This window comes from Myotis yumanensis, unplaced genomic scaffold (genome assembly GCF_028538775.1).
Source record: "Myotis yumanensis isolate MYYU_CA2020_CCGP unplaced genomic scaffold, mMyoYum1.0.hap1 SCAF_2, whole genome shotgun sequence".
Taxonomy (NCBI): Eukaryota; Metazoa; Chordata; class Mammalia; order Chiroptera; family Vespertilionidae; genus Myotis; species Myotis yumanensis.
In genome coordinates this window covers 181,777,005-181,803,806 of record NW_027223753.1, presented here as the reverse complement: position 1 = coordinate 181,803,806, position 26,802 = coordinate 181,777,005, and the positions used below count along the sequence as shown (strand labels likewise).

At 35.7% G+C, this 26,802-nt stretch overlaps 1 protein-coding gene across 1 annotated transcript in view; it reads left to right on the top strand.

Moving 5' to 3' along the window:
* The window catches only part of NAALADL2 (N-acetylated alpha-linked acidic dipeptidase like 2), a 796,115-nt gene extending 770,481 nt beyond the window's left edge, over positions 1–25,634 (top strand). The window contains exon 14 of the mRNA XM_070403625.1: positions 24,983–25,634. Coding sequence (XP_070259726.1) covers positions 24,983–25,181 — 199 coding nt within the window. The 3' untranslated portion in view covers positions 25,182–25,634. The remainder of the gene's footprint in view (positions 1–24,982) is intronic.
* Positions 25,635–26,802: the final 1,168 nt, after the last annotated feature.

The following is a 26,802-nucleotide window of genomic DNA, read 5'->3' as shown; positions in this document are numbered from 1 at the left end:
GTTGACAACTTTATTCAGAAATAACAACTCAGTCTTTTATCCCTGGATCTTGAAGGAATTGGGGATCTGCCTTGTGCTTTAGTTGATTGTGGTGGTGTGGTGGTGGCGGTATGGAGGAGGAGGATGTATATCCCATGCCAGGTTTTATTGGGAATGTTCAATTTCTCTAGTACATTTCTCTGTCAAACAGAGATTAGGGACTCAAGGGTCCTGCCTTTAAAACTTTTAAGAAATGAAATACTGGTCGCGTGCCAAGCATTTTATATACTTGGTGCTTATATCTAATCTTCACAACAACATGCACAATAATTGTTGGAGCCAGTAGTTGCATCCAGGGCTTTCTTGCTTCAAAGTAGTTTTCTCTCTTTTATTCGACTATACTCTTCAAGAGCATTTATGGAAGATTTCTTTCTTTCTTTCTTTTTTGCCTTGATGATTTATATATACGTTTTCTAACCTGTCAACCACTCATCCCGGTAGATGTTTTCCCCACTTTTGCAGATAACTCTGAAATTCAGAAAAAAAAATCACCCTCCCACAAGTTATCAGAGATAGTAAATGGCATAAATTAGTAAGCAATGAAACCTACCTTCAGCCATTCTGAGTCTATTTTTAAACAAATCCAGAGCCACTTTTTTTTAAGTAGCTTCACAGACAGGCATAAAATAAAAACAAAAAGATTTTTTTTAAAGTTGAGGTAAATACAATGATTCTATTTTGAGCTAGAAGAAGCAGCAGAAATAGAATATATTTTATCTCACACAAAAAAATGACCGTTTAATCCTTTGCCATTACTCAGTCCTGGGCTGCAGGAGCAATGTTCATGGTTAGTCACACTTTGTCTCCTGCATTTGCTCTGATTCTTGTGTTAATCTTATTGCCTTATCTGTGAGTTAGAATTCACTGCCGCTTCTTCAAAGTACTTGTCTAGGATTACTACTGATTCCATTACTACCGATTCTATTTATTAATTTAGCAAATACTCAGTGTCCACTAAATGGCAGTGGTCAAAAGTATAGATATCAACCCTACCCTGTAGACTTTATCTTGAGTGGGAATAAAGAGAATAAGGCAAACAACCAAGCAAATGTGTAATTATAAACATTAAAAGTGATTAGATGTAAAGACACAGGATTTTCTTCTAAGGTTGCCAAATTGATTGAGGGAGAGCAACTTGGGTGGATATTGGAGAATTAGGCAAGGGACTAGAGGCCATAAAGAGGGGCTTAAATGTTATTTTCAGTGCATTTAATACCTGGTTTTAAGCAGAAGGTACCCTAATTTATCATCTATCTGTCTTACCTATCTGTCTGTCTGCTATGTGGAGAAGGCATTATAAAAGTAATGAAAAAATGGAGAGATTCAAAATGATGTGATATCTTAAAATATATTTTTATTGATTTCAGAGAGGAAAGGAGAGGTAGAGAGAGATAGAAACATTGAGTCCACAACCTGGGCATGTGCCCTGACCACGAATCGAACTGTGACCTCATGGTTTATAGGTTGATGGTCAACCACTGAGCCAAACTAGCGGGAGCTGATGTCATATTTTAAGGATCTAAGTGTGTCAGTCAGAATTCTCCAGAGAAACAGAACTAATAAGATAGATGATAGACAGGTAGACTTTTAATATGTTTTTATTAATTTCAGAGAGAGGATAGGTGAGGGAAAGAGAAATAGAAACATCAGTCAGCTGCCTCCTGCATGGGAATTGAGCCTGCAACCCAGGCATGTAAAACCTCCTGGGGCATGGGAGGATGCTTCCCTGGGCTAGTTAGGTAGATTTTAAAGAATTGGTTCATGCGCTTGTGGAGACTGCCAAGTCTGAAATCTTTATGGCAAACAACTTTAGGCAAGAGTTGAGGTTTTAGTTTTAAATATGAGATATGTAGTGCAGGCTGCCTGCAGGCTGAAAATTAGGAAGGATATCTGTTTTGTAGTATTGAGGCATAATTCCTTTTCTCTAGGAAACCTCAGTTTTTACTCTCACAAACTTCAGCTTGATTGAATAAAGTCTAAACTCATTATCAAAGCTAACCTCCTTTACTTAAAGTCAACTAATTTTAAATGTTAATTACATCTATAAAGTACCTTCACAGATTAGTGTTTGACCGAACAACTGAGTGGCATAGCCTAACCTAGATGACACATAAAATTAACCATCACCATAGATTACATTGCTGTAAGTAAAAAGAGAGAGAAGATAAATTTGTAAAATTTCTAAGTAGAATCTATAGAACTTGGTGGTGGGTAGATGTGAGAATGAAAAAAAAAAGGGGGGAGAAATCAAGAATTACAGATTTATCTCCTGAGCAATGAATTTTAACAGCTGTGATGTGGACCAAATTAGTTTATCGTATTTCTAACAGGGGTTCTGTTGATTTCTGCTTAAGTAATATGACTGACATGGTAAGATTACTTTTTATAAGCATTTTAAACAGTTAGATAGGCTTGGGAAGAAATTTTGTTTCTATCTGTCTAGTTATTTTTGGCTAACCCAACTGTAGACTAAAAAGTCACCTTGCCTTCTCCTTCTCATACAGAAATAATTATATGCAAATAGTAATCAGCTCTTTATAAAATAATGTGAAACAGGAGGAAATATAGCCAAATATTTTTGGAAGAAATAGCTCTCAAATGTGCCAATTAAAGTGTCTCTGATATTTATGTATATATATTTTTGCTGCTAATCATAGTAGGTCTGGTTTTTTAATCAAAGCTTACATATACTCCACTAGGAACTTGAGAAGATATGCTAACTCAATCAAATTTTACTGCATATCATTCAAAAGCCAATAAAATAAATCCTTGTCAGATATAAAGTTTAGGAAGAAAGAATATATGCACCAAATATTAAGTATTCTCTCTGCAAGTTGTTGCAAATTCCTCATGTTCCCAATTCTGTTATTTTCTTAACTATGAAGTTAAATAGCTTTGAAAAAAATTAAGAGTAGACATTTCTCAAAGCTGATTCATTGTGTCAGTTTTCTTTCTAAAATAGAATATCAAATGGATAAAGAGAAAAGAATTCTGGACATCAAAAAATAAGAATTAATAATATAGAAAACAATTTTCTAGATTATTTTCTAGAGGTTGATGAGTACCTTTGTTTCATTTTATTTCAGACAATGCTTGTTTTGCTATTTTACAAATATCTCTATATATAAAAGCCTAAGCAACCGGCCAACCAGCCAACTGGCCGGTAGCTATGATGCTCAATGACCACCAGGGGGCAGATGCTCAACACAGGAGCAGCCGAGTGACAGCAACTTTGCAGAGTGCCCTCTCACACTCCGAGATAACCTTGGGGGATGTTAGACTGCCAGTGTCAGCCGGATCCCTGCAGACCAGGCCGAGGAACCCCACTGGTGCACAAGTCCGTGCACCAGGCCTCTAGTGTTCTCTAAGCCCCAAATGAAAAGTTTGATAATCCATCAAGTCATATTTTTCAAACTTTTAAATGATTAATTTGCCTTCCATTTAAATAAGGTTTAGCCAAATTTCATTGATTTCAGCTCATTAGTATTACTTTATATTTGTAAATTTTCTAAGTAAATGAAACTTCCTCTAATTAAATAAATCAACAGTTTTATGATTATCATTTTTTATTTCATCATATTTTAGTATTTCATATACAAGGCATACTCTGAGTTGTAACAAATTACTACAGCAGAAATGTATTCTCTTACAGACATGGAGGCCAAAAGTCTGAACTCAATATGGCAGCAGGATCATGCTCTCTCCAGAGAGTCTAGGAGGGAATCCATTGCTTGCCTCTTGCCGTTTCTGGTGGCTGTTGGCATTCTCCTGCTTGTGGCTGCATCACTCCAATCTCTACCTCATTTTCTATATTGCCTTCTTGTCTTCTTTTGTATCAATGTAGTCCTCTCTTTTACAAGGACACTTGTATTTGGATTTATGGCCCATCCAAATAATACAGGATTATCTCCTCATATCCAGACCCTTAATCATACCTGCAAAGATGTTTTGTCCAAATTAGGTAACTTTTATAGGACCCAGCGATAGGACATGGATATATTTTGGAGGCCCCATTTAGCCTACTAAACTAGATAATGTAAGGAATATGAATATGGATTAGACAGCAGCATTATTTCTGTAGATGGGCCAGTTATTAAGCTTTATTCTTCCAGTATCAATCCTATTCTGTATGTAATGATGTGAACCTGGGCTGGGACCCTACACACTTTTTGCTTGGCCCGCTGGCTCCCCATGGACTCTCTCAAAGAAGGCACGAAAGGAAACCTGGAAGCCTAGAGAAGGAGATGCTCTTTTTTCTGTTTGCACTTTGATCCTATTTTTGCTTCCTTTTGTTGTTGTTGTTGTCATTCTGGCAATGAACGCTTTTTCACCCAGGGAGTGACAGTTCACTTTGGTAGCAGCACTTAATTCTGATTTATACTTTTTTTCCAACATTCGCTAAACTGACCTCACAATGCTCATCAGAGACCTCAGCACCAACTGGCTAGAGCTCCTCCCTCAGATTCTGGATCCCACTTTCACACGTTTCCAACTCTGACCCCAAGACATTCATCACAGGAGGGCAGTGACTCCTATTCAGATCTGAGTTTCAGTTTCAGAGGACACCTTCTTCAAACTTCTAAGTTGTAATTAGTCCAACCTAGGAATAGTAATATCTTCAAATGTAACTGTGGAATAAGGTTAAATGTAATATAGTCTAAGAAAGAAGCAGAGTTACATTCAGATAAGTAAAAGGGTTTTTGTTGTTGTTGTTGTTGTTTGCTTTTTAGTTTGGCTTCTTCAGCTGGGCAGGATCCAAGCAGGCTTCGTGAGGGAAGTGGTACTTCAGCAGGGTCTTCTGAATCATGTAGATGTTGGTCTGTAAGAGATGGGAATGGGAGAATGGAAGAGCATTTCTCAAGAAAAGTTTTCTAAAAGGTGTCACTTATATTTCTCAAAATATATTTAATAATATGTAACATTCTCTTGTTGATTGAAAGTCATCAAGTTTGTACATTCTGTTGTCATACAACAAAGCCCTCAAAGACTAATGAGTCATTTGCGAATGTGATTAATAACTATACATAAGATGCTACTGAAAACTGGGAAACTGAGTTCTTTCTCTGATTTATTCCTGTTTTTATTGGTTACTTCTCATTGGTGTCATTTTGTCTAGCAGCTAGAATCTGCTGGTGTCTGCCCCAGTTATTCAGTATTTCTCTACTTCCCATCATAAACAGTCTCTTGGGCTTTGTGACAGGTTTTTTTTTTTTTACCCATCCAGATGCTATTTTAAATTATTTTAATTCAATTGCTGTGTTTTAGAAGCATTGCCTCAGAGTAAGTAGGAATGTTACTGCCCATAAATAAGCTCATGCCTGTCTCATCTCAGCTTTCCCTTTCTGGAACAGAAGAGTACAAGTTTTACTTTTAGATAGTTCGGTGGTATTCATCTTACAATGATATTCAGAAAAAAAAAAGTGTGCTGAGAGACTTTTGTGACCTAAATATAATTAACTCACTAGGCCAAAATATGTGGTTGTCTAAAAGGAACCTGCTTTATAAGTTCATAAATAAAAGGATTGAGGACAAACATTAGCTTTTTGACACTGACTGAAAAGTGATGTGTTAACACAAGTGAATTTTATCAGTAAGGCTGAGTGAATTTGAGGCTATGAGGCCAACTATCTATCTCCCTTTCCTTCTTGTAATGTATGTGGTTTATTGTGTCCACATAGTCTCTTTTCAGGGTTATAAATTATATTATTGATGGAGTCTTGATGATGAAAACCCAGTTGGAGCTTGAAGGTCAAGGCAAAAAACTGCATCCTAAATTTCTGTTTATTGATGATGTACAGTACATATAGCAGCACAAAATGTGCTGCTACAATTAAAAATCTGTCAACATTTCTAACATACACCATTATTTCAGCGTTTGGTAATGTAGTCATTTATCCTTACTCTTCCTTGAATTATGTGATGCAAGGCCTCAGCTGTGGGAGGACGTCTTTAAGTTCTTTCAACAAGATTATAAGAGATTTATTTGTTTTTTCTTTCTTTCTTCTTTTAGCTACTAAGTGCTGAACAATAAAAGTTAGCGTAAGCTAGCTTTCAGCAGTCTTATACCTAAAAAATAGCACCACTATGTAGGCCATATATTTTTTAGCCCCAAATGTTAACTCACATGAATGTTAAAAAATAAACTGTTTTATGTTAACTTGTATTTATGTTTAAAAGAAAAGCTTAGAAATATTTTTAAAAATTGTCTGGCTTCTTTCTACTCTCTTATCAGATGCCTAAAAGTACAGACAAACATAAATAAGTTTGATTCATTGGTGTTTTTAATAGGAAAACAAAAATACAATAAAGTTTTTAAAAATTTAATTAGCTCTTTAATTTAGAAATAGTTTGTTATTATGTGACCTGAACCTCTAGATTGATGTTTAGAATTGTAGCTGCCAGCAACATGTGGCTATTGATAACCTAAAATGTAGTTAGTTCAATTCGAGTTATTGAACATATAAAATATACATTAGATTTTAAGACTTGCTACAAAAAATAAAGTGAAAATTATTACGTGAACAATTTTATTGATTGTTATATTTATATTTACAATTACAGTATTAAGTTAAAGAGAATATAATTAATTCACCTGTTCTGTTTTTACTTAGTGTAGTGTAGCAAAATTACATATGTGACTTGTTATAATTCTGTTGAGCAATGTCACTCTAGATGTATCCAAGGATCCTATTTTCTTGTAGATGAAATAACCAATTCATCCTATTTTCCCGTAAATGAAATAACCAATTGATTTGAATTGACTCACCGCAGGATATTCTTATCACATTTTCAAAATAGTACAAGATAGTAATAAAGCCTTTAAAAAATGTTTCCCTCCCCAAACCATGGTGGTGATGATGCTGTTGATGTTTGCAATAGTGGATGACAAGTAAACCAGGAAAAGTTTAAAAGAAAAGTTAAATTATGCATACCATAGGAGTATATGAGGTATTAAGCAAAACAAAACTCAGAAAAATCTCAAAAAATTTTAGTTGAATATAAATGTACTCATCTATGCTGCTTAATAAGATAGAATGGAAGAATATTTTATTTGTCCTTGAGTAACATAACTTGTTTTCAGGTGAAATTACTCATAGTAATAATAATAATATGTAGAATATTACTCGAAATTCACCTTGTAGATACTTAACTTTTGAAACAGTAATCTAGTGTTTCTAGAGTTTCACTGGCTATTTGCTTAATGATTTTATTCATTAATTCAGTTATGTGCCTATTCTGTTCGAGGCATTATTCTTGGAACTCAAAAATCCAAAGACAAAGTAATTTTCTTTCACCCCCTTTTGGAAGGTTCTTTCACATTCTTCTGGTAATTTGCAATATTTCCTAGCCTGAATTCATTCAACTCTGTAATCATGAATGAAATTGTTTTGGACATCCCATCAAAAAGAATCACATCTATCTAACCCCCATGTGTTTTCATACAACAATGTCACAATAGTCAAATGAAAAACAAAACAAAAGACACAAACCAACAAAAAAGAGTCAGCATCATGGGAGGCCATGTGGGCTACAAGAGTTATGCCAGTGGTTGGGCAGGACATGGCCACACATGAAGTTTTAGTGAACTGTTGCAAGCCTGAAGGAGGAAGAAATTCCACCTTTTGCTCCTCTTGAGTTCCTATAGCTAAAGTAATATTAAAATAGACACAAAAACAGATGAACAGCAGAAACACCAATTTAATGGTAATCATAAATGATGCTCCCAGAAATGATCAACCAGACAGCTGTTTATACTTTTTAGAGACACAAAAAAGCAATGCATTTGTGAAGAATTGACAAGACAAAGACACAGGTTTAGGTGCTTATTTGTGAAGAATCTAAACAGAAAGTAGACTAGTGATACTAAAGAAATACAGAAGTTTGTTTATACAGGCTTCTTGGCCCTGGATTCCTTGACCCTAGTGACTACGGTGCCTGACTTAGCCCCTGGAGCAAGAAGGCACCTTTCAAGGGAGAGATTTGTTATCCACATGGAAGGAGACAAAGAAAGGTTCAAAGTGCCCTTCTTGCATTGGCTGTTTGTCAAGTAACTTTTATTCAAACTAATCACTATGCCATGGTGGGATATTTTGGGGCAAACTTCCTTGGGCCCCAACAAACGTAAGTGCTAAAATTGAATACTACAGTATTTTAACTGAACTAGCACAGCTGCTCCCAACGCTTTTGTTCATCCCTTATGTCTTACCGCAGGCATCTTTGTCACCCTCTCTCCTGTCTAAGATGAAGGGATGACCTTTTCAAGCCTTTCCAAAACTAACCTGCTCACCTCGTTTTTTGTTCTTTTTTTTTTTTCCTGCCTCCTGTCCTTACTCCATCAATTTTCACAAATCTCAGTCTCATATTTTACACAATTCTAATTAGTCTTGGCTGTGGCATTGACTTCTACCTTCTGCTTTGAAAAAATACTCCCAAGACATATCTTAAAACAAATTTAAAAACACCTCCCTCAGCTCTTCTTCACTACCATGCCCTCCTCCATGCATTTGACAACCACTGACTAAGCATTTACCTGTTTTAGCTAATTCAATTAATATAAAAATTCTAAATTGTAAGTATAGTCCTGTGCTGCATAATGGCATTTTGGACAATGAGGGACCACATATACAACAGTGGCCCCATCTATACTAATAAGAGAGTAATATGCTAATTAGATTGTAAATCTTCCAGACGACCTTCCAGACGTCCTTCCATACAAAGCCATGGTGGCAGGGCCAAAGCAGAGGCAATTAGGGGCGATCAGGCTGGGAGGGGAGAGCAGTTAGGGTGATCAGGTCAGCAGGGGAGAGAAGTTAGGGAGATTGGGCTGGCAGGGGAGAACAGTTAGGGGGATCAGGCAGGCAGTTGAACATTCCCTGAGGGATCCCGGATTGGAGAGGGTGCAGGCCGGGCTGAGGGACCCCCTCTCCCCAGTGCATGAGTTTCGTGCACTGGGCCTCTAGTAAGATTATAATGGGGCTGAATTTCCTGTAAGAAATGGAGGAGTGTGTGATTCAGGAGGAATATATTTTCTCTGATGGGAATAATATCTGTGGGGCTTGGCAATAGAGTGCCTCTCACTCAGAGCACCTCAGTTTTAAGTGCACAGAGGATATCCAGTGAGTCAGCCACTGAGGGCACTATGACCTCCCAGATATTACTTGATGGTCTTCAGAGTACATTGCTGTAATTCTTTGTTGAGGACCTAAGATCCTGTAAAAGGACACAGATTCACAAGAGCTACCTTAACAAATATTAAGTGCCCACTGTCACTTTAGTAAATGTTTGATGTGGTAGTATGGAGCCAGGCTTTCTGCACTTTGGAAATATTTTCAAGTTGTAATGATAAAACATCATAAGTTTTATTTCTTCTATCATTTCAATGCCAGCAAGAGTTCTTTTTGCCAAATAGAATCAATGGAACCAAAAACAAATTTTCAAGTTTAAAACAATTGAGTCCTCAGTTCTGCATCTGATGTTAAATACCCTCTTTTTTTTATTGAATACCACAAAATTCCTTAATCTGACCCATGCTCCAAAATGTAATAGTAAAAAACCACATTGCCATGATAATTCCCTAAGTCTCTTTCTTTCTCCATCTTGGTCTTTTACTCTGGCTGATCCTCAGACCATCTTTCACCCCCTTTTGAAAGTAATTTTTTTTGGTGACCTATGCCTTATCCAGCCAGTTTCTCCTCAATATTTCCTGTCAATTCAGCCCATGACCCTGTTCATGGAGTAGCACTGACAATTTCCATGTTACTTTTCTGAACCTGTTGAAAGGAAGCAAGGGGAGGGCTTGAGGGACAGTGTTTATAAAGTCTACAAGAGTGTACAGTACTGTCCTAAGCCTTCACATTCCCTCATCACTCACTTTCCTACTTACTCAAAACAACCTCCAGTCCTACAAACTCCGTTCATGATCAGTGTCTTATACAGGTATGACACTTTTTCTAATCTTTTACATTGTATTTTTACTGTAACTTTCTTATGGCTTATATAGATTAAAGGTCACAGTGGGTCCTGTACAACTTTAAGCATAAAAATTTAGATATCCAGATGAACCTCACACAATACAATCAAGTAGGATGATTGAAGGCATAATTAAAATTTCTGTAAAGAAAATCATATTTTGATAAAGCAAGTATAATAAGAGTTAAATTTGGGGATTACTTTTAAAATGGAAAGAAGTGTGTGGTGATTTGAGAATAGATAAGACAGGCTTCTGTGGATATGTTCCACAGCCTGTACGTTCAGCAGTCTCCCTTATCCATGGGACATACTGTTGGCATCAATTCAGCATCAACAGGAATTCCCAATTTGGAGTGCAGTGAAGAAGGAAACTTTATTCAGTTCAAAACAACTCAGTCGTGATATATTGTGGCTGTAAAAAGCACAACTGTGAGGAAGCCCAGGGACCAGGTAGCCCTGGGACCAGACCCCTCTCTGCCCCTCGATGGTCTGCTCTGTTGGTGCTGGTCTTTTTTGAGCTGCGCTGTCCCTCCTCTATTCTAGTCTGTTCTGTTATGTGCCAGTCACCTCTGGTCTGCTCCACTCTGCTCTAGGGAAAGGGCTTTGATGTTTCAGCTGAGCTGGGGAAAGGCAGTCTTTGGTCTTCCCTGGAAAGGGACTGTGCACTCTCAGTCAGAGGGGAGCTGGCTTATATAGATTAAAGTCCCCATTCCTGGTCTTTGATTGTCTGCCTTCATACAAATGAGGACTCCAAATCCTTGCAGTTTGATTGTTCCAAAGGGCACTTTCCTGATTGGTCAGAACAGAGCCGCTCTGATTGGTGGATGATGATGTTGGTGATGATATAGTTGCACAGCTCTAATTGGATGGGGAAAGCCTCAGTTTTATTCATTGAAATAGGATTCCAGGAGCTCCTTTCTGAGGGCTGGCTCAGAAGGCAGAAATAGTGCGGGCAGGCAGCTTACTGCAGAGGCAGGTAGTTCCCCACAGGCTTCTCCATGAAGTGCGTTCGCATAAGAAGCCCCTGTGTAGAAATGGCTGCTAGGCTCTGATTTTTAAAAAATTTGAGCCCAATTAGCCACCAGGAGCTCATTTTACGAGGTATCTTCTACCTCAGGGTCCGCAATATGTTTCAAGACCCCAGTGGATGCCTGAAACCATAAATAATACTGAGCTCCACATGCATGATGTTTTTTCCTATACATGCATAGTTATGATAAAGTTCAATTCATAATTTAGCTCAGTAAGATTGCTAACAATAACTATTGATCAAATAGAATATTTATAACACAATACTGTAATAAAAACTATGTGAATGGCTCTGGGGCCATTATTAAGTAAAATAAATGTTACTTGAACACTAGTACTGTGATACCATAACTGTCGATCTGATAAATAGATGGCTAGTAAGTGAATAATAGGAGGGTAGTGTACACAGTGTGGGTATGCTGACCAAAGGGGTGATTCATGTTCTGGGCAGGACAACAGAATAGTGGGAGATTTTATTATGCTACACAGAATGGCACATGCTTTAAAACATAAGTTGTTCATTTTTCTGGAATTTTCCATTTAATATTCTTGGACCCACTTAACCACAGGTTAGTGAAAGCACAGACAGCGAAACCGCCAATAAGGGGAGGCTACTGTAATGAAGGTTTTTCTATCTTGACCACAAAATAAAATAATTAGCTCTTATTTCTTAGAACACAATACATTTGTTTAGTTTGCACTGTCTTTTCTTCTTATCAATTTGTATTACTAATAAATGTAGTGTTTTATACTATAACAAGCAGCTTACTGCTCAGTTATATGATTTAGAAGGTGAACATTAGACATTTTCTTTCATAGTCCAGTGTGGGACAGATTCTCTCTCCCTCCCTCTCTCTCTCACATTTATTCTTACACACAAGTGATAAATACGTAAATAGCAAGAATGAAAAACAAATGGTTCCAAAATAACATCAGAGGTAATTTTCTCTGAGCTGATGTTTTATGTGTTAGTAAAACCACAGGAGGGCAAAGCTGGCATGCTTTATCTTCAACATCTTCATTTATTCACAGCTGTTCAACAGTAAAATAACAATTGTTATTACTGTACCTCATCTCCATTTGGAAAATAAATAGCAATTTTCAAATTCATTAGAAAAAAGAAGCAAAGTTTGCCTGGTTATGTGGGGGTTGGCAGAGAGATTCAATGAAGTCTTTGTAAATAATGTATCATGTCAAATTTTTACAAAATTAAGACTAGACAGCATAGACCCAGAAACATAGAAACATGAACAGACTATTGAAACTCAGAGCGAAAGCAGAGGAGGGTGGGTGGGAAGAGATCAACCAATGAACTTGTAGGCATATGTGCATAACCTAAGGACACATACAATGGGTGGTGAGGGCCTGGGCGGGCAGGGAACAAGAGCAGGCTGGAAGAGGTTAATGGGAGGAAAAGGAGAACCTATGTAATACTTTCAACAATAAAGATAAAAAAAAAAGACTAGACATCATTAAAAATGTTTCATGATGAGTGTATCTGTATCACAGTTATTTGATTTATTTTAGTGATTTAAATATCATTATTTTTTCTCTTTCCTTTTCATGTATTTGCTGGCCTTTGGGTTCACGTGTTCAATTATCTTCACTGTTCTTAGATACATGAGTTTAGTATTGAAGTTAATTACTGACTGCAAGTTCCCAGCATTGCTTCTTCTGATTTTTTTAAATTTGAAATATGTTATTTGAATTTTATAGTCAATACCAATTTTTAAAGGATGAAATATCTGAAAATTCATTTAAAAATGAAAACCTAAATAATAGGAATATTTTGTAATTTGATTCTATATCCTCCTACCTTCCAGTTATTCTTAAATTACCAGAAATCAAATTAGCACAAATATATACATATATTTTAATATATAAATTATTTCTATTTGATTTTATTTGGATTTTATGAGTGTTTCTAAAATAATGGAAAATATAAATCTCTATTATAGCTTAATTTTAAGCTTGTAGTCATTAGTATTAATAACTATTGCAAATAAATCATAAAGATATTTTGGAAAAATATTTGTATCTCACATAATTATATAAAGGTGAAGAATTGTCTAATGTAATAGTGGAAAATAAAATAATATAAAATTACATAATTTTCTATGATGTCCCTTCAAATCTTTATCAGTCTATCACTTTTGAGTTTCTTCATATTTTAGACAAATGAACTATCTTCACCATCTTCTGAAGAAAGGAAGTTATAACAAAATTATTTGAAATTTAGTCTCCATTTTGGAGTTCTTAAGAAAAAAAAATGCTATAACTCTTTTAACTTCAGGGTTTTGTTTTATTTTAAGATGTTAGCCACATACACAGAAAACAAGAGCTCTGAAATGACTCTTTTCATTTAATGTGAAACTCAAAATTATCGTTTGAACTGACACCGCTTTTCTAATTCTTTTGTACCCCATATAGTACGTTTTTTTGAAATTTTTTTATTGTTTTATTGCTTAAAGTATTACAAAGGGTATTACATATGTGTCCTTAATAAATACTTTAGGAAGGAGTTCCCACGATAATTGCATTTCCTTGATTTCTATCAACTTCTTTCAATTTCTTCCTAGATTTTCTAGATATAATTAAATTAATTTAGTCATCGCCGAAACCAGTTTGGCTCAGTGGATAGAGCGTCGGCCTGCGGACTGAGGGGTCCCGGGTTCGATTCTGGTCGGGGGCATGTGCCTGGGTTACGGGCACATCCCCAGTGGGGAGTGTGCAGGAGGCAGCTGGTCAATGTTTCTCTCTCATCGATGTTTCTAACTCTCTATCTCTCTCCCTTCCTCTCTGTAAAAAATCAATAAAATATATTTAAAAAAAAATTAATTTAGTCATTACCGTGTGCTTTCTTCCATTTCAATCCCAACCTCCAACCTGTTTTCTGTAAGATTTTTTTTTAATATTTCACTTATAAGTGAGATAATTTAGTGTATGCACCTTCAATAAATTTATTTATTCTTAAGCGAGACATGATTAGTTTAACCAAATCATACCTTCTTTGAATTGTGTACCTCAGGATTCTGTTCAACCCTCTGTCACCCATGGCTTAGAGTGAGAATGAATGTATTTTCATTTAGAATTACCAAAGCAAAGAACTGACATTTCCACTATTTGCTTACAATATGGACTTTTAAAAGATTCAATTTATTTAAACTAATATATATATATAAACTTTCTCTCATCCCATGTCCCTTGATTCTTGCAACCACCAACTTGTTCTCTGTGTCTAAGACATTACTGGTATCATTTTTGTATGTTTTTTTTTTTTTTACATTCCACATATAAGAAAAAATAAAACAGTATTTGTCTTTTTCTGTCAGATCTATTTCATGTAGCGTAATGACCTTGACATTCATCCATGGTGTTTCAAATGGCAACATTTCATTCTTATGGCTAAATAATTATATTTATGGAACTTTTTGCATACAATATAAAAGATAAATGTAGTATAAATAATATAACATATTTCATAAACAATATACAATATTCCACATATGTGTGGTGTATATTTCACAACTTTACTGAATTTGTTAGTTCTAACAGTATTTTTATGTAGTCTTTAATGTTTGTATATACTATAATGGTATGTAATCTGCAAATAGTGACAGTTTTATTTCTTCCTTCCCAATTTGAATGTCTTTTTTTCCTTCTTACCCAATTGTTTGGTTAGGCTTCCAATATTAGGTTGCATAAAAGTTTCCAGAGTCACGCTCATAATCTTAAAGAAAACACTTTAGTCTTCCACCATTAAGTATGTTAGCTTGGCCTTTTCATGTGTTTTCTCTATTATATTGAGTTACGTTCCCTCTCTACACACTTTTTTGAGAGTTTTTATTATAAACGGATATTGAATGTTGTCAAATGCTTGTTCTGCATTTTGCTTACAATCAACTTCAACATAATCAATAGGAATTTACCTTCACAGTACTTATATTTGGAAAAAACTAATAGGACTTCAAAATGAGATGCTTTTCGTTTTTTAATTTGCATAGTAAATTGTATATGGATCCATTTGTTTACAGGTATAAACCACAGCATTTTATTTCCTTGTGCTGGCAAAGGCAATTACAGATAGAAATGCTCCAAAGAGTTCTGAGAGTATTTACTCAGCTGAGAGAACAGCACGAGAGCATTCCCTTAAAATATTATTCTTGTCTCATTTTCAAAGTAAATATTTAGTAAGTTAACATGTGTAACAATTCTATAAAATGTGAAAGGGAATTTTTCTAGTTTTGAGAGTAATTTAACATTAAAACATTACTCTAGTAAGTAACTTTAACCTTTAAGATCAATGTTCATAGCTTCGATAGGTCAATCACTCTACTTTGTACTGATGTTTTCTTCCAGCTAAAATTAAACAAACATAATGTTCTGTTGGTCTTAAGTTTTCAAGTTATCTTGAATAATACACTTGCTATTCAAGAGAAATCATGCAGTTTTTACCTCAATGCAGTCATTTTAAAATGTCAATTATATGTATTACTTAAATTCCTATGGTGAAAAAAATACCTATAGTTATTAAGGAAACTATATGCTGTTAATAACTATAAATTCAACAAGTAATGTATATGTAGATACATTTTATTGAAAATTGCATAAATCATACTCAAATTAGCTTAAATAGTGAAATAGTCTGACACATAATTGAGTCAGGAAGAACAGATTTTCAATTGTTTGATTCAGCATCTCTATGATATGACTAAGCAATAAGTTTACTTTTTTGTTTCTCTGCTCTGCCTTCTATGAAGGCTGATTTTTCTTCTGTTGGAATTTAAAGATTTTATATCCATACCCTTAGTATTGTAAGGGATAAAATGGATTACCTTTTTAGCTATCTCAGAAAAACAATAAACTACTGCTTTTAGAATCCTGCAGAAGGTCTCTCTTCAAACTTTATTTCTGAGATTTGGTCTTATAGCCATTGCTGAAATAATCCATTTGGTTAAAGAATTACCTATGCTGACTTAATTAAGACTGTGTTATCTGAATCAATATTATGGCAATTGGAATCAGAGGAACCAGGTTATCCTATTAGGATCTACCCCTGGAGCTTTACCCACAAAACATACCATATATAGTAAATACTGCATAGAATATTTATAGAGTTTGCACTATATGAAATAGAGGGACAAGATTCACAAAGACATTTATTACAAAGCAGTGTTTCTAACTAATATATACATAGAATAATAGGTATATAGTCTAAATAGACATAGGATAAAGTAAAAACTCATATAAAATATAAAAATAAATCATTGCATACTATGTAGTATTCTGAATGCATTATATGGGCATTACACTAAAATAACATTTTAATTTATTCATTATGTGCTTGTCTTTCAACATAAACTAAACTTTTCTTTTCTGTCCCTGAGCACCTAACACAGTGACTTACTTATATTAGATTATTAATAAGGGCTGTTAGTGATAATAAAGTAAAAAAAAAATCAATGTTGGCTCAATTACTCACTTTGTTTAAATAGACACAGCTTAAATTATAAACTTTTGGCTTTGGAGTGAACTTTTTAAAACAAATAGCTCACATCCTTTTCATCAGTGGAATCAGAAAATAAATGGAAAAAAAAGCTGAATTACCTATTTTGTTTCATTTTATGTCCTCAGCACTGCTGTTTACTAAAGGTAATGAAGATAAAGAAAGAATAAAGAAGAGAGGTCAAATGCAAATATTTGGTACATAGATTAAAGGATATTATGTTAATTGTCAAGAGGCAGCGGTTCTCAATCTGTGGGTCGCGACCATCGGAAAACACATATAGCATATCAGATATTTACATTACGATTCATAACAGTAGCAAAATTACAGTTATGAAGTAGCAATGAAAATAATTTTATGGTTGGGGGTCACCACAACATAAGGAACTGTATTAAAGGGTCGCGACATTAGGAAGGTTGAGAACCACTGGACTAGAGCAGTCAAATGAAGTTGTCCTTGGAGGGAGACAAATCTTACTTGCTGATGAGTATAAGCTGAAATACTAAAGAAAGGGAGTTCCTAATAAGTTAAGAAAAAAATTTATCTAGATATTAAGATTTAGGTCACACATGTAATAAAATAAAAAACAGCATTGATGAAATGACAATAAAAACAAGAAAACAATTACATGAGGGTGAATGAGAAGTGGTCAAATGTGTCACCATCTTCTCCAAATTCTGGAAGGTGCTAAAGATTGAGTTAATCTTTGTCTGATTTCTATGTCCTCTTGATATAATTGACAGTTTTGAGTGCAGAAATAGAATTTTTCTTTGTTGATAAATCATCCAACACTGTACCATTCAAGAAGTCTATGCTTTGAATGTTGTCTGAAGAGATATTCTCTTTCTCAAAAACCTTCTCTTGAGAAATAATTGTAGTTCGGTGGACTGAGAAGTCTTGAGACACTGACTATAGAATACAGTTGTTTACTGTTCTCTGTTATATTTTATATGTAATCTTAATAGAAACAGACAGAAACATTTTTGTTCATTTCTTGAGCTGAAATTCAACAATTTATCCATGTTTGTTTTTTAAAAACAAAAACAAAAACAGTAAGATGCTGTGATGGTTAACTTATTTTTTTGGTTTAGTGAAAAAAAAAAAATCCCCCAAAATCAGATTTTAAAACTTCAGGGAAGAAAAAGAATACCAAATTATATCAATTATCTATAGTTCCATTGAAAATCATCCCACAATTTAGTGGTTTAAAACAACTATATATTTTGTCCATAATTCTTTAATATGGCCATCTAGGCTGGGCTCAGTTGGGCAATTCTTCTGGTCCAGTGTATATCTCTTGGCTGATTTTATGTCTATAACCAGTGCCTCTTGCTAGGACAGGAAGGCCTTATCAGAACAGCTCCTTTCTGTTCCTTATGTTCTCTCTTTTTCTAGTACACTAACCCAGGATGTTTACACAGTGCCTTGGCAGGATCCCGGAGAGATAGGAAACACGCAAGACCTTTTGAGGCATAGACTTACCACATATGCCACATTCTGTTGGTCAAAGCAAATATTAAGGTCAAACCAGATTCAAGAGGTAGGGAAATACACCCCACCTCTTGACAAAAAGATCTGCAGAGTCACATTTTGGAGTGGCCCACATACAGGGAGGAGAGACATTATATGCCATTATTGCAAATAATCTACCACAGGTGTATTTCTGCCTAGGTTGTCTGCGTAGTGGGTTTATGGCTCTACCATTTCAACAATAGCCTTAATTCTCATTTTGCATTTGCTAGTATAGACCAAGTTTAAATGTGTACTATGCAGAGTATAGTCATGTCTTTTGTGAATTCTCACAGACATAGTATCAAATAATATTTTCTAATTTGATATAAATATAGCAATCCACTATTACCTATGGAGTATGGTTAGTATAATCACTGAAAAGAGTTAGCAACAATTGCAAGAAATTGAGTTGGCCTTTTCTCTCTGCATTCAGCATGTATATCCAATCAGTTTGGAAGATATGACTTATTATTTAGTGTGATTTTATTTAGGGGTTTCTCAACATGGGTATAATGAATGTTAATTCAAGTTTAGGTTGGGTGGCATCCTGTGCCCATATCTTACTAATAAAAGCCTAGGTGGTCCTCACACTGTCACACTGTGATGCCCTCATGCTGTCACAAGATGGCTGTGCACACAGTGGGTGTGTGGAGCAGGGACGGGGCTCAGCAACTGCTCCATGTGGCTTCTGCTGGGGTTCCTGCGGCCCCGTGGACGCCATAGCCCCACACGTACTGTGGGGGTGGGTCCAGATTCCCGGGGCCCTGTGCACTCCATGGGGGCAGGTCCCGGTGGCTGCTCCGTGCAGCTTCTGTAGGGGTTCCTGTGGCCCCGTGCCCATCATGGAGGCAGGACCCCTGGCTCTGGCCTACCTCTTTGGGGCACTCCATCAATGATCTCGATAGGTGGGCAATGCCTACATCTTTGGGGTGATCAATCACAGAGCTCCCACACTGTGAGAGGGCACAGGCCAGGCTGGGGGGACCCCCCAAGTGCACAAATTTTGTGCACCAGGCCTCTAGTACAAATATAAGAAGAGACATTTGAAAGAGGCTATCATTTCCATCATTAATCTGCTAATTTACATTTAAGGAAATGACTCATGCAGACTTCAGATACCTTTATTTCAAAATTCATTCTCTTCAGTTTCCCTTTGCATTGCTGAGTGGAAAAGATTTGTCAGTTGAGTAAAGATGCTTCATCTCCTTCACTGATTATTAATTAGGTTTCTGAATTTGGTGCTGCTCTTTCCTGGTCACCGTGATGTGTCATTGAAACAGACCCATTAAAATGAGTGATGTGTGTTGTAATTTCATTAGTGTCATCAATAATGTATTACACTTTCCTTTTAGTAGTCTCTTTGTGTTGTGTGTGGGTCAGGATGACTGTGTATGAATTACATTTATAAGATTCAAATTGTTACAGATGAGGGGAGATAGGCATGAGGGTGGAATTAATGTTATTTTAAACAGGATAACTCCTAAAATGATTTCAATTAAATAATATTTTAATTAGGTCTGATGTCTCTACATACCATACTGAGATACATGTTGTGTGTATGCAAATGGGATGGTGATTTATTGACTAAATAACACAGCCCATTCTTTCTCCAAGGAAACTTTTCTGAACTGGACTAAAGCAGGTATATATAAGACAAGGAGTGGTTCACTGAGGAATACAATTCTTATGGATGGAAAGGACAGACACTTGACATGGAAACTCTTCAAATGTATTTTTTTCTCTTGTCACTCTTTTTTTCCCCCTTCCAGATATGTGCCTTTTGACTATCTAATCTGAAGAATATGGGTCCATAAATGAGAAACAGAGACATGTTTGGTACTCTGATATAGTATATATTGTTGAAATCTTACCTCCTTTTAAGTGAGGTTTAATTTTGGTGACATTACATGGGAATAAAAAGAATTTTGACTTAGAAACTTTTACTGGAAGCATTGATCTAACTAAAATATTTTAAAAGGCAAGAAGTATTTGCATATCAAAAAATTGCACAATGGTAGTTTTGTTTCCCAGGAATGATCCTGGAGTATTTAGGGTTAATTATTGATCCTGTAAGAAAGTTCTCAGAACTAAGAAATATATAGGAATATATGTGATTAAATGTAAAAACATGGCTGAGTTTTGGTTTGTTTTTTCTTTTCCCACTTAAATATTAAAATTAAAGTAATGTGAAGGTACATTTTTGGAAAAGAGCTCCAATACTGAAATTTATTTTATACTAGAGGCCGGGTGCATGAAAATTCATGCATTGGAGGGGTGTCCCTCAGCCCGGCCTGCCCCCCCTCACAGTCCAGGAGCCCTCAGGGGCGGGAGGCGACCAGGCGATCAGGGGAAGGCGACACCCCATCACACCTCTGCTGCTGCCACTGCTATCAGCGCAAGCCTCAGCCGGCCCTGGTTACCTGAGCCTCGGGCAGCTGGGCAGCCGCCATCTGAGGCTTGCCTGCACCTCAGGCCGACCCTGGGCAGCTGGGGGGCTGAGGGGACTGGGGGACTCCGGAGGCAGGTGTGCCTGCTGCCCCAGCAGGGCTGAGGGGACTAGGCACCTCCATCTTGTGGCTATGGGCACCACCATCTTTGAGGGCATGGCAGTCAATTAGCACATTCCCTCCTTATTCGCTGTGGGCACTGCCATCTTTGCAGCCTGCTGCTCTGTTGTTTGGTCGTCCCTCACTAACCCCCCTGCTGGCCTGGTCACCCCATGCAGCCTGCTGCTCAGTTGTTTGGTTGGCCCTCACTAACACTCCTGCTGGCTTGGTCACCCCATGAAGCCTGCTGCTCAGTCGTTTGGTCATCCCTCACTTACCCCCCTGCCAGCCTGGTCACCCCATGCAGCCTGTTTGGTCATCCGTTGGATTGTGATGGTCGCTTAGGCTTTTATATATTTAGATAAGCAGTAAGCTAAGCGGGCTTTAGTACACAAAGAGAAATAGGAAAAGATGAGCTACTTCTGAAAATCAGTAGGAGAAATTATCTTTCTCATAAAAATTTAAAGAAGATATCTTTGGTATCCTCAATTTATTTTAAGGTAAAGCAATCTATAAAGGTGAAAAGCTTCTATTATAATAAAGATCAACTAACTCTGGTTATATCAGCAGCTACCCAAAATGAAAGTTTTTTCTTATGATGAAAAACTCAGGTTATTTTTTTTCTCTACTAAAATATCAGTATCTGTAGTTTTATGCTGATTTGTATCCAGTTTGGATAGGAATGGATATGAGTATTTATCTTACATAATAGCTTGCACAGCCTACTACTTGATGCATGTAGCATATGGAAAATGTGTTTAGCTCCTTGTAGAATTTCGCCAGCCAAAAAAGGATCCATTTCTATTTGCATGGTCTGTTTACAGTCATTTTAAAAATATGTTACTGTGTTGCTTCCTAGTTAGAAAAAGCAAATGTTGGCACATTACAGACTCCATTACATTGGTCTTTAGGAAATATATGTATTGCTTTCCAGTTAATAAAAAAATCAACAATAATCACACTTCTTGTGCTTTCAACCTAAACATTCTCTTTAGGTTGTATTTTTATTCCTCCACATTATCTCTCTCCTAGATATTTTATAGGAGTATGGTTGAAATTTTTCATACTATATTAGAGCCTATGCTCATGCTTAAATGAATTGTCACTGAAGGATTAATCCTGCAACCTTTATAAGCATATTTTATTAATATCATCTTATCCTTAAATAGAATATTAATAATATTAATGATATTTAACATTTAATAACCATAGAATGTTAGGTAGAAATGTGTTTCATGCCAGTGACTTTCAAAAATGTACAAAAGTCACTGTAACAGCATGATAATCATTAAACATGCTCTACATAATATATTAATTGCACTAATACAATTCATTTAGGGGGCATTTCTGGATAACAAGGGTGATAATATTTTTGACTCTCAGCATGCTGAGCCCTCAAGGAATGGAAGTATTTGGTAGAGCTTTTGAAAATATATATTACATTCATAAGTTCTGGAAATATATTTTCCATGAAATGATTTACAATTGAACATGGATAAAGGGGAGAGAATTCAAAATATAAATATTATGAAAATTGATTAAATATAGTTATTATACTGGTTTATTTTTATTAGTAAGTCAGTATAAAAATAAATTAGTATAATAACTGTGATAAGTAGTTCTTGTTAAAAGATTAAATAATTAAAATACATTTTAAACTTTTTATCCTTGAAATACCTTAACTATTAAATCATTTGTGTTACTATATATGTTTGTTTATTTTTTAATATATTTTATTGAATTTATTACGGTTACATTGGTTAAAAAAAATTGGTTTAAAGTGTATCATCCTATAATACATCATCTGTACATTGTATTGTTTGTTCATCACCATAGTCTTGGCTCCTTCCCTCACCATTTATACCCCCTTTACCCTCTTGTGCCTGCCCCCATTCCCCTTCCCTCTGATAATCAAATGCTGATGTTTGTGTCTGAGTTGTGGGGTTTTGTTTTGTTTTACTTAATCCCTTCACTTATTTCACCCAGCCTCCCAACCCCTCTCCCATCTAACAGCTCTCAGTCTGTTCTCTGTATCTATGAGTCAGTTTCTATTTTGTTTTGTTCATTAGATTCCACATACAAGTGAAATCATATGATATTTGTCTTTCTCTGACTGGCTTTTTTCAGTTAGCATAATACCTTCTAGGTTCATCCATGCTGTCTCGAAAGGTAAGATTGTTCTTCCTTTTTATGGCTGAGTAGAATCCCATTGTATAAATGTTCCACTGCTTTTCTATCCACTCATCTACTGATGGGCACTTGGGCCGCTTCCAAATCTTAGCTATTATAAATAGTTCTTCAATGAAAATAGGGGTAGAAATATTATTTAGAACCCATGTTTTGGGTATTTTCACATATATTCTGAGAAGTGGAATCGCCATCATCATAAGGTAGTTCCATTTTTAATATTTTGAGGAAACACCACACTGTTTTTCACAGTGGCTACACTAGTCTGCATTCCCACCAACAGTGAACAAGGGTTTCCTTTTCTCCACATACTGGTTAATACTTGTTGTTGGTTGATTTATTGATGATAGCCATTCGGACAGCTGTGAGGTGATACCTTATTGTAGTTTTAATTTGCATTTCTCTGATGATTTGATATTGAGCATCTTTCATATGTTTACTGGCCATATATATGTCCTCTTTGGAGGGGTGTCTATTCAGGTCCTTTGCCTATTTTTTTAAATTGGATTGTTTGGTTCGTTGTGGTTTTGAGTTGCATAAATTCTTTAAAATTTTGGATATTAATAAAGAAATAATTGCCAGGTATATCATTGGCAAATATAACCACCCATTCAGTGGGTTGCCTTTTCATTTTGTGGATGATTTACTTTGCCCTGCAAAAACTTTTTAGTTTGATGTAGTCCCATTTGTTTATTTTTTCTTTTGTTTCCCTTGCCTGAGGAGATGTATCAGAAAAAGTTATGAGAAATGTCTGAGATTTACTGTCTATGTTTTCTTCTGGGATTTTTATAGTTTTGAGTCTTACATTAAAGTCTTTAGAATAGTATATTGAATTCTATTACCCAATTTCAACCATTACCTAATGGTCAATCTTATTCTGCCTATACTATCCATAACTCCACCCTCCTTTTCATCTAAAATCTTTTGAAGCAAATCCAATACATGATAACCTTTCACTTACAAACATCACTGTGCGTATTTCTAAAAGATAAGGACACTTTTAATAAACATATTGATACCATCATCACACCAAAAATACAAACAATTCCTTAGTATTAACAAATCTTCAGTATTCAATTTCACATTACTATTCATTTTTTAGTTTGTTTGAATAAAGACCTACTTTGTCACTGGTTGACATGTTTATTTTAGTCTAAAGCAGGAGTTCTCAATGAGGGGGCAATTTGGGCCTGTAAGGGACACTTTTAGCAATCTGGAGACATTTATGATTTTAACAATTGCCGTGGACTAAATTTTTGTGTTTTCCCAAAATGTGTATGTTAAGATCCTTACCCCAATGTGATGATGTGTGAAGGTGGGGCCTTGGGTAGTAATTAGGTTATGTTAAGTTATATGTGTGGGGCCCTCGTGATGGGATGAATGCCCTTATAAAAAGAGAAGACAGGGGGTCTCTCTCTGTGTGCACCACCAAGGAGGCCATGTGAGGCTATAATCAGGAAGAGTCTCTTACTAAGAACCCTGGTGGTCCGAACTATGCTGGCATTCTGATCTCAGGCTTCTGGCATTCAGAACTGTGAGAAGTCTCTGGTATTCTGTTATAGCAGCCCAAACTGACTGAGACAACTAGTGGTATGTAGTGAGTAGAGGCCAGGGATACTGCCTACATATACATCCTACAGTGCATAGGACAACTGCCACAATAAAGAATTATCCAGCATCAGATGTCCTCAGCACAAGGTCACATATCCATGGTCTAAAGGTTCCTCCTTCACCTATTTTTTATTATAATGTATTTGTTAATAAACTGGATCATTTATCTTTAGAGTTTCTCACAGTCTGTATTTTGCTAATGACACACCGTGATATCACTTAACACATTTCTGCATCCCTCTATACATTAGCAGTTAGATTCAGAATCTTCATCAGATTCAGATGCAGTATTTTTAGCAAAATGCTTTATTTTGTTTTATCAATAGTGTGGTGTACTTCCATCAGGAGATACATAATGTCTGGGTCGCTCTCTCTCATCACTATGGGAAACTTTTGATGATCCGTATTTATATCCCTTAATTCATTAGAGGTTGAAAAAATGATATTTTATCATTTTATCACTTCTTTACCTATCACAAATATCACTATGTCTTAAATATTTGTTAAAATGTTTGATATACAAATAGCATTGCACATGAATCACATGAATCACTTACATGTTTCTTTCTTTTTTATTTTAAAGAAACATCCTGTACCACCTTGATGAGAAGACAAGCCAGTTTTCAATCCTCCTGGAGGCTTGGGAGCGCTGCAAGTCTCTTGCATCCAATGAGACTTTTCAAGAAGCCCTGTCAAAGGTGTTGCACAGCATTAATTCAGCTCAGGTTTACTTCAAAGCAGGACTTGATGTGTTCGACAGTGTCTTGGATGGGAAGAACTGAGAAAACTCTCAGCATCTTAAGAAGTTTGTTTACAATTCCTTAAGCAAAAGCTCCAATCTGATAGACTTTCTGACATTGAAGACTTCCCGCCGCCAATGGCTTTTTATACAAATCTAAAGCTATTATTAGATTGTATTTTTAATAGACATATATAAAAAGAGCATTTGCACAATTAATATTTTTCATATATCTGCATTTCTGAATATGCAAAAGCAAGTTATTGAAATAATACTTAAGATTTATCTATTAAAAAGAAATCTACTGTATTTTTATATAGATTATATAAAATATTTGGGGGGAAGCGTTCCAAGAAGTTTTGGACAATCTTCGCTCCTATGGATAAAGCACATAGGAACAGAAGTTGTTCGTTATGTTAGAGCATTTAATGACCTACTTTCTGCAATAGAAATGGAGGGTTGATATGGTTGCAGATTAATTCACTATTAAGTATTCATTATGAAGAATTCAAGTATTCTGACTCAGTGATTGGTTGACCAAACCCACTTTGAATGTTTCTATTTTATGAAATGAAGTGCCTGTTCATAACACAACTAGATGTAGTAATACACTGGTTATGAAATTGTATTTTTGTAAGTATTAATGAAAAAAAGAGCCATAAACATTCCAGGGAAAAATCTCCAGGTAGCTGCACAGATCAATTTAAATGCAAATTTCTTCTAACAACTTATAAGGTGACAAGCTTTGAAACCCTTAATTTGCCTCAGTTGGTTTTGTAAAAATCCAGGGGTGATATATGTCTTATGAGGGTGACAATATTTCTAATTTCTTCTTGTGCTGTTTCTGTTGGAAGCCCTGAAACAGAGCTATTTTAAAATGAAAGCATCTCACATTCTTTGAAAACCCCAAGTATCTTAAAAAGCATTAAATTGCTATTTTTGCCACTGACATAAAGGACTTACTATGAAAGAAATAGTTGTTTTGATCAATGGAAAAAAGCTCCTGAAATCTATGAGGAAACGTTCAATATGTTTTTCTTTTTTATCCTTAGTTGTGACTAAAAGTGAACATAGATATAATAGTCATAATCCTAATTTTATGCAGAAAAAACAGTGCTGCTGTGTGAATATGTCTTTCCCACACTTCAATTATTTTCTCTTGTGGAAAATGAAACTCTTAATAGTGACATTGTCATTGAATGGCCCTGACACCCAAGATTCCCCAACACCTTAGAATTCTGTTAGGTGAGTTTAAACTTTTATCTTGCTCTTGGGAATTGATTTAAGTCTTTTTCTTCTGATACTGGATAAAGGAAATCCCCCGAGGAAACATATTTTCAGAATATTTCATGTGACTTTTTACTCTAACCCAGCACAGTAAACACACTTCCCCGTTATACACGGCCAGAGCAACATTGCAGACAGCACCTGTGTGTCTAAATCTTTGCTTTTTATAGATGAGCATAAACCTAACCTTCGTTTAAAGGAAACCTAAAGTTGAGGGGAAAGAATTAATCAATATTGATTAATTGATTTATAAGGCTCGGCTGTTCCTACCCTAAGTAATGTTTATATGCTCAAGGCAAAGAAGAGAATTGAGGCAATTAGCCAGATAATTCAAGCAGAAATCCATTTTCATCTGAATTGCCTGTGTGCACATAGTT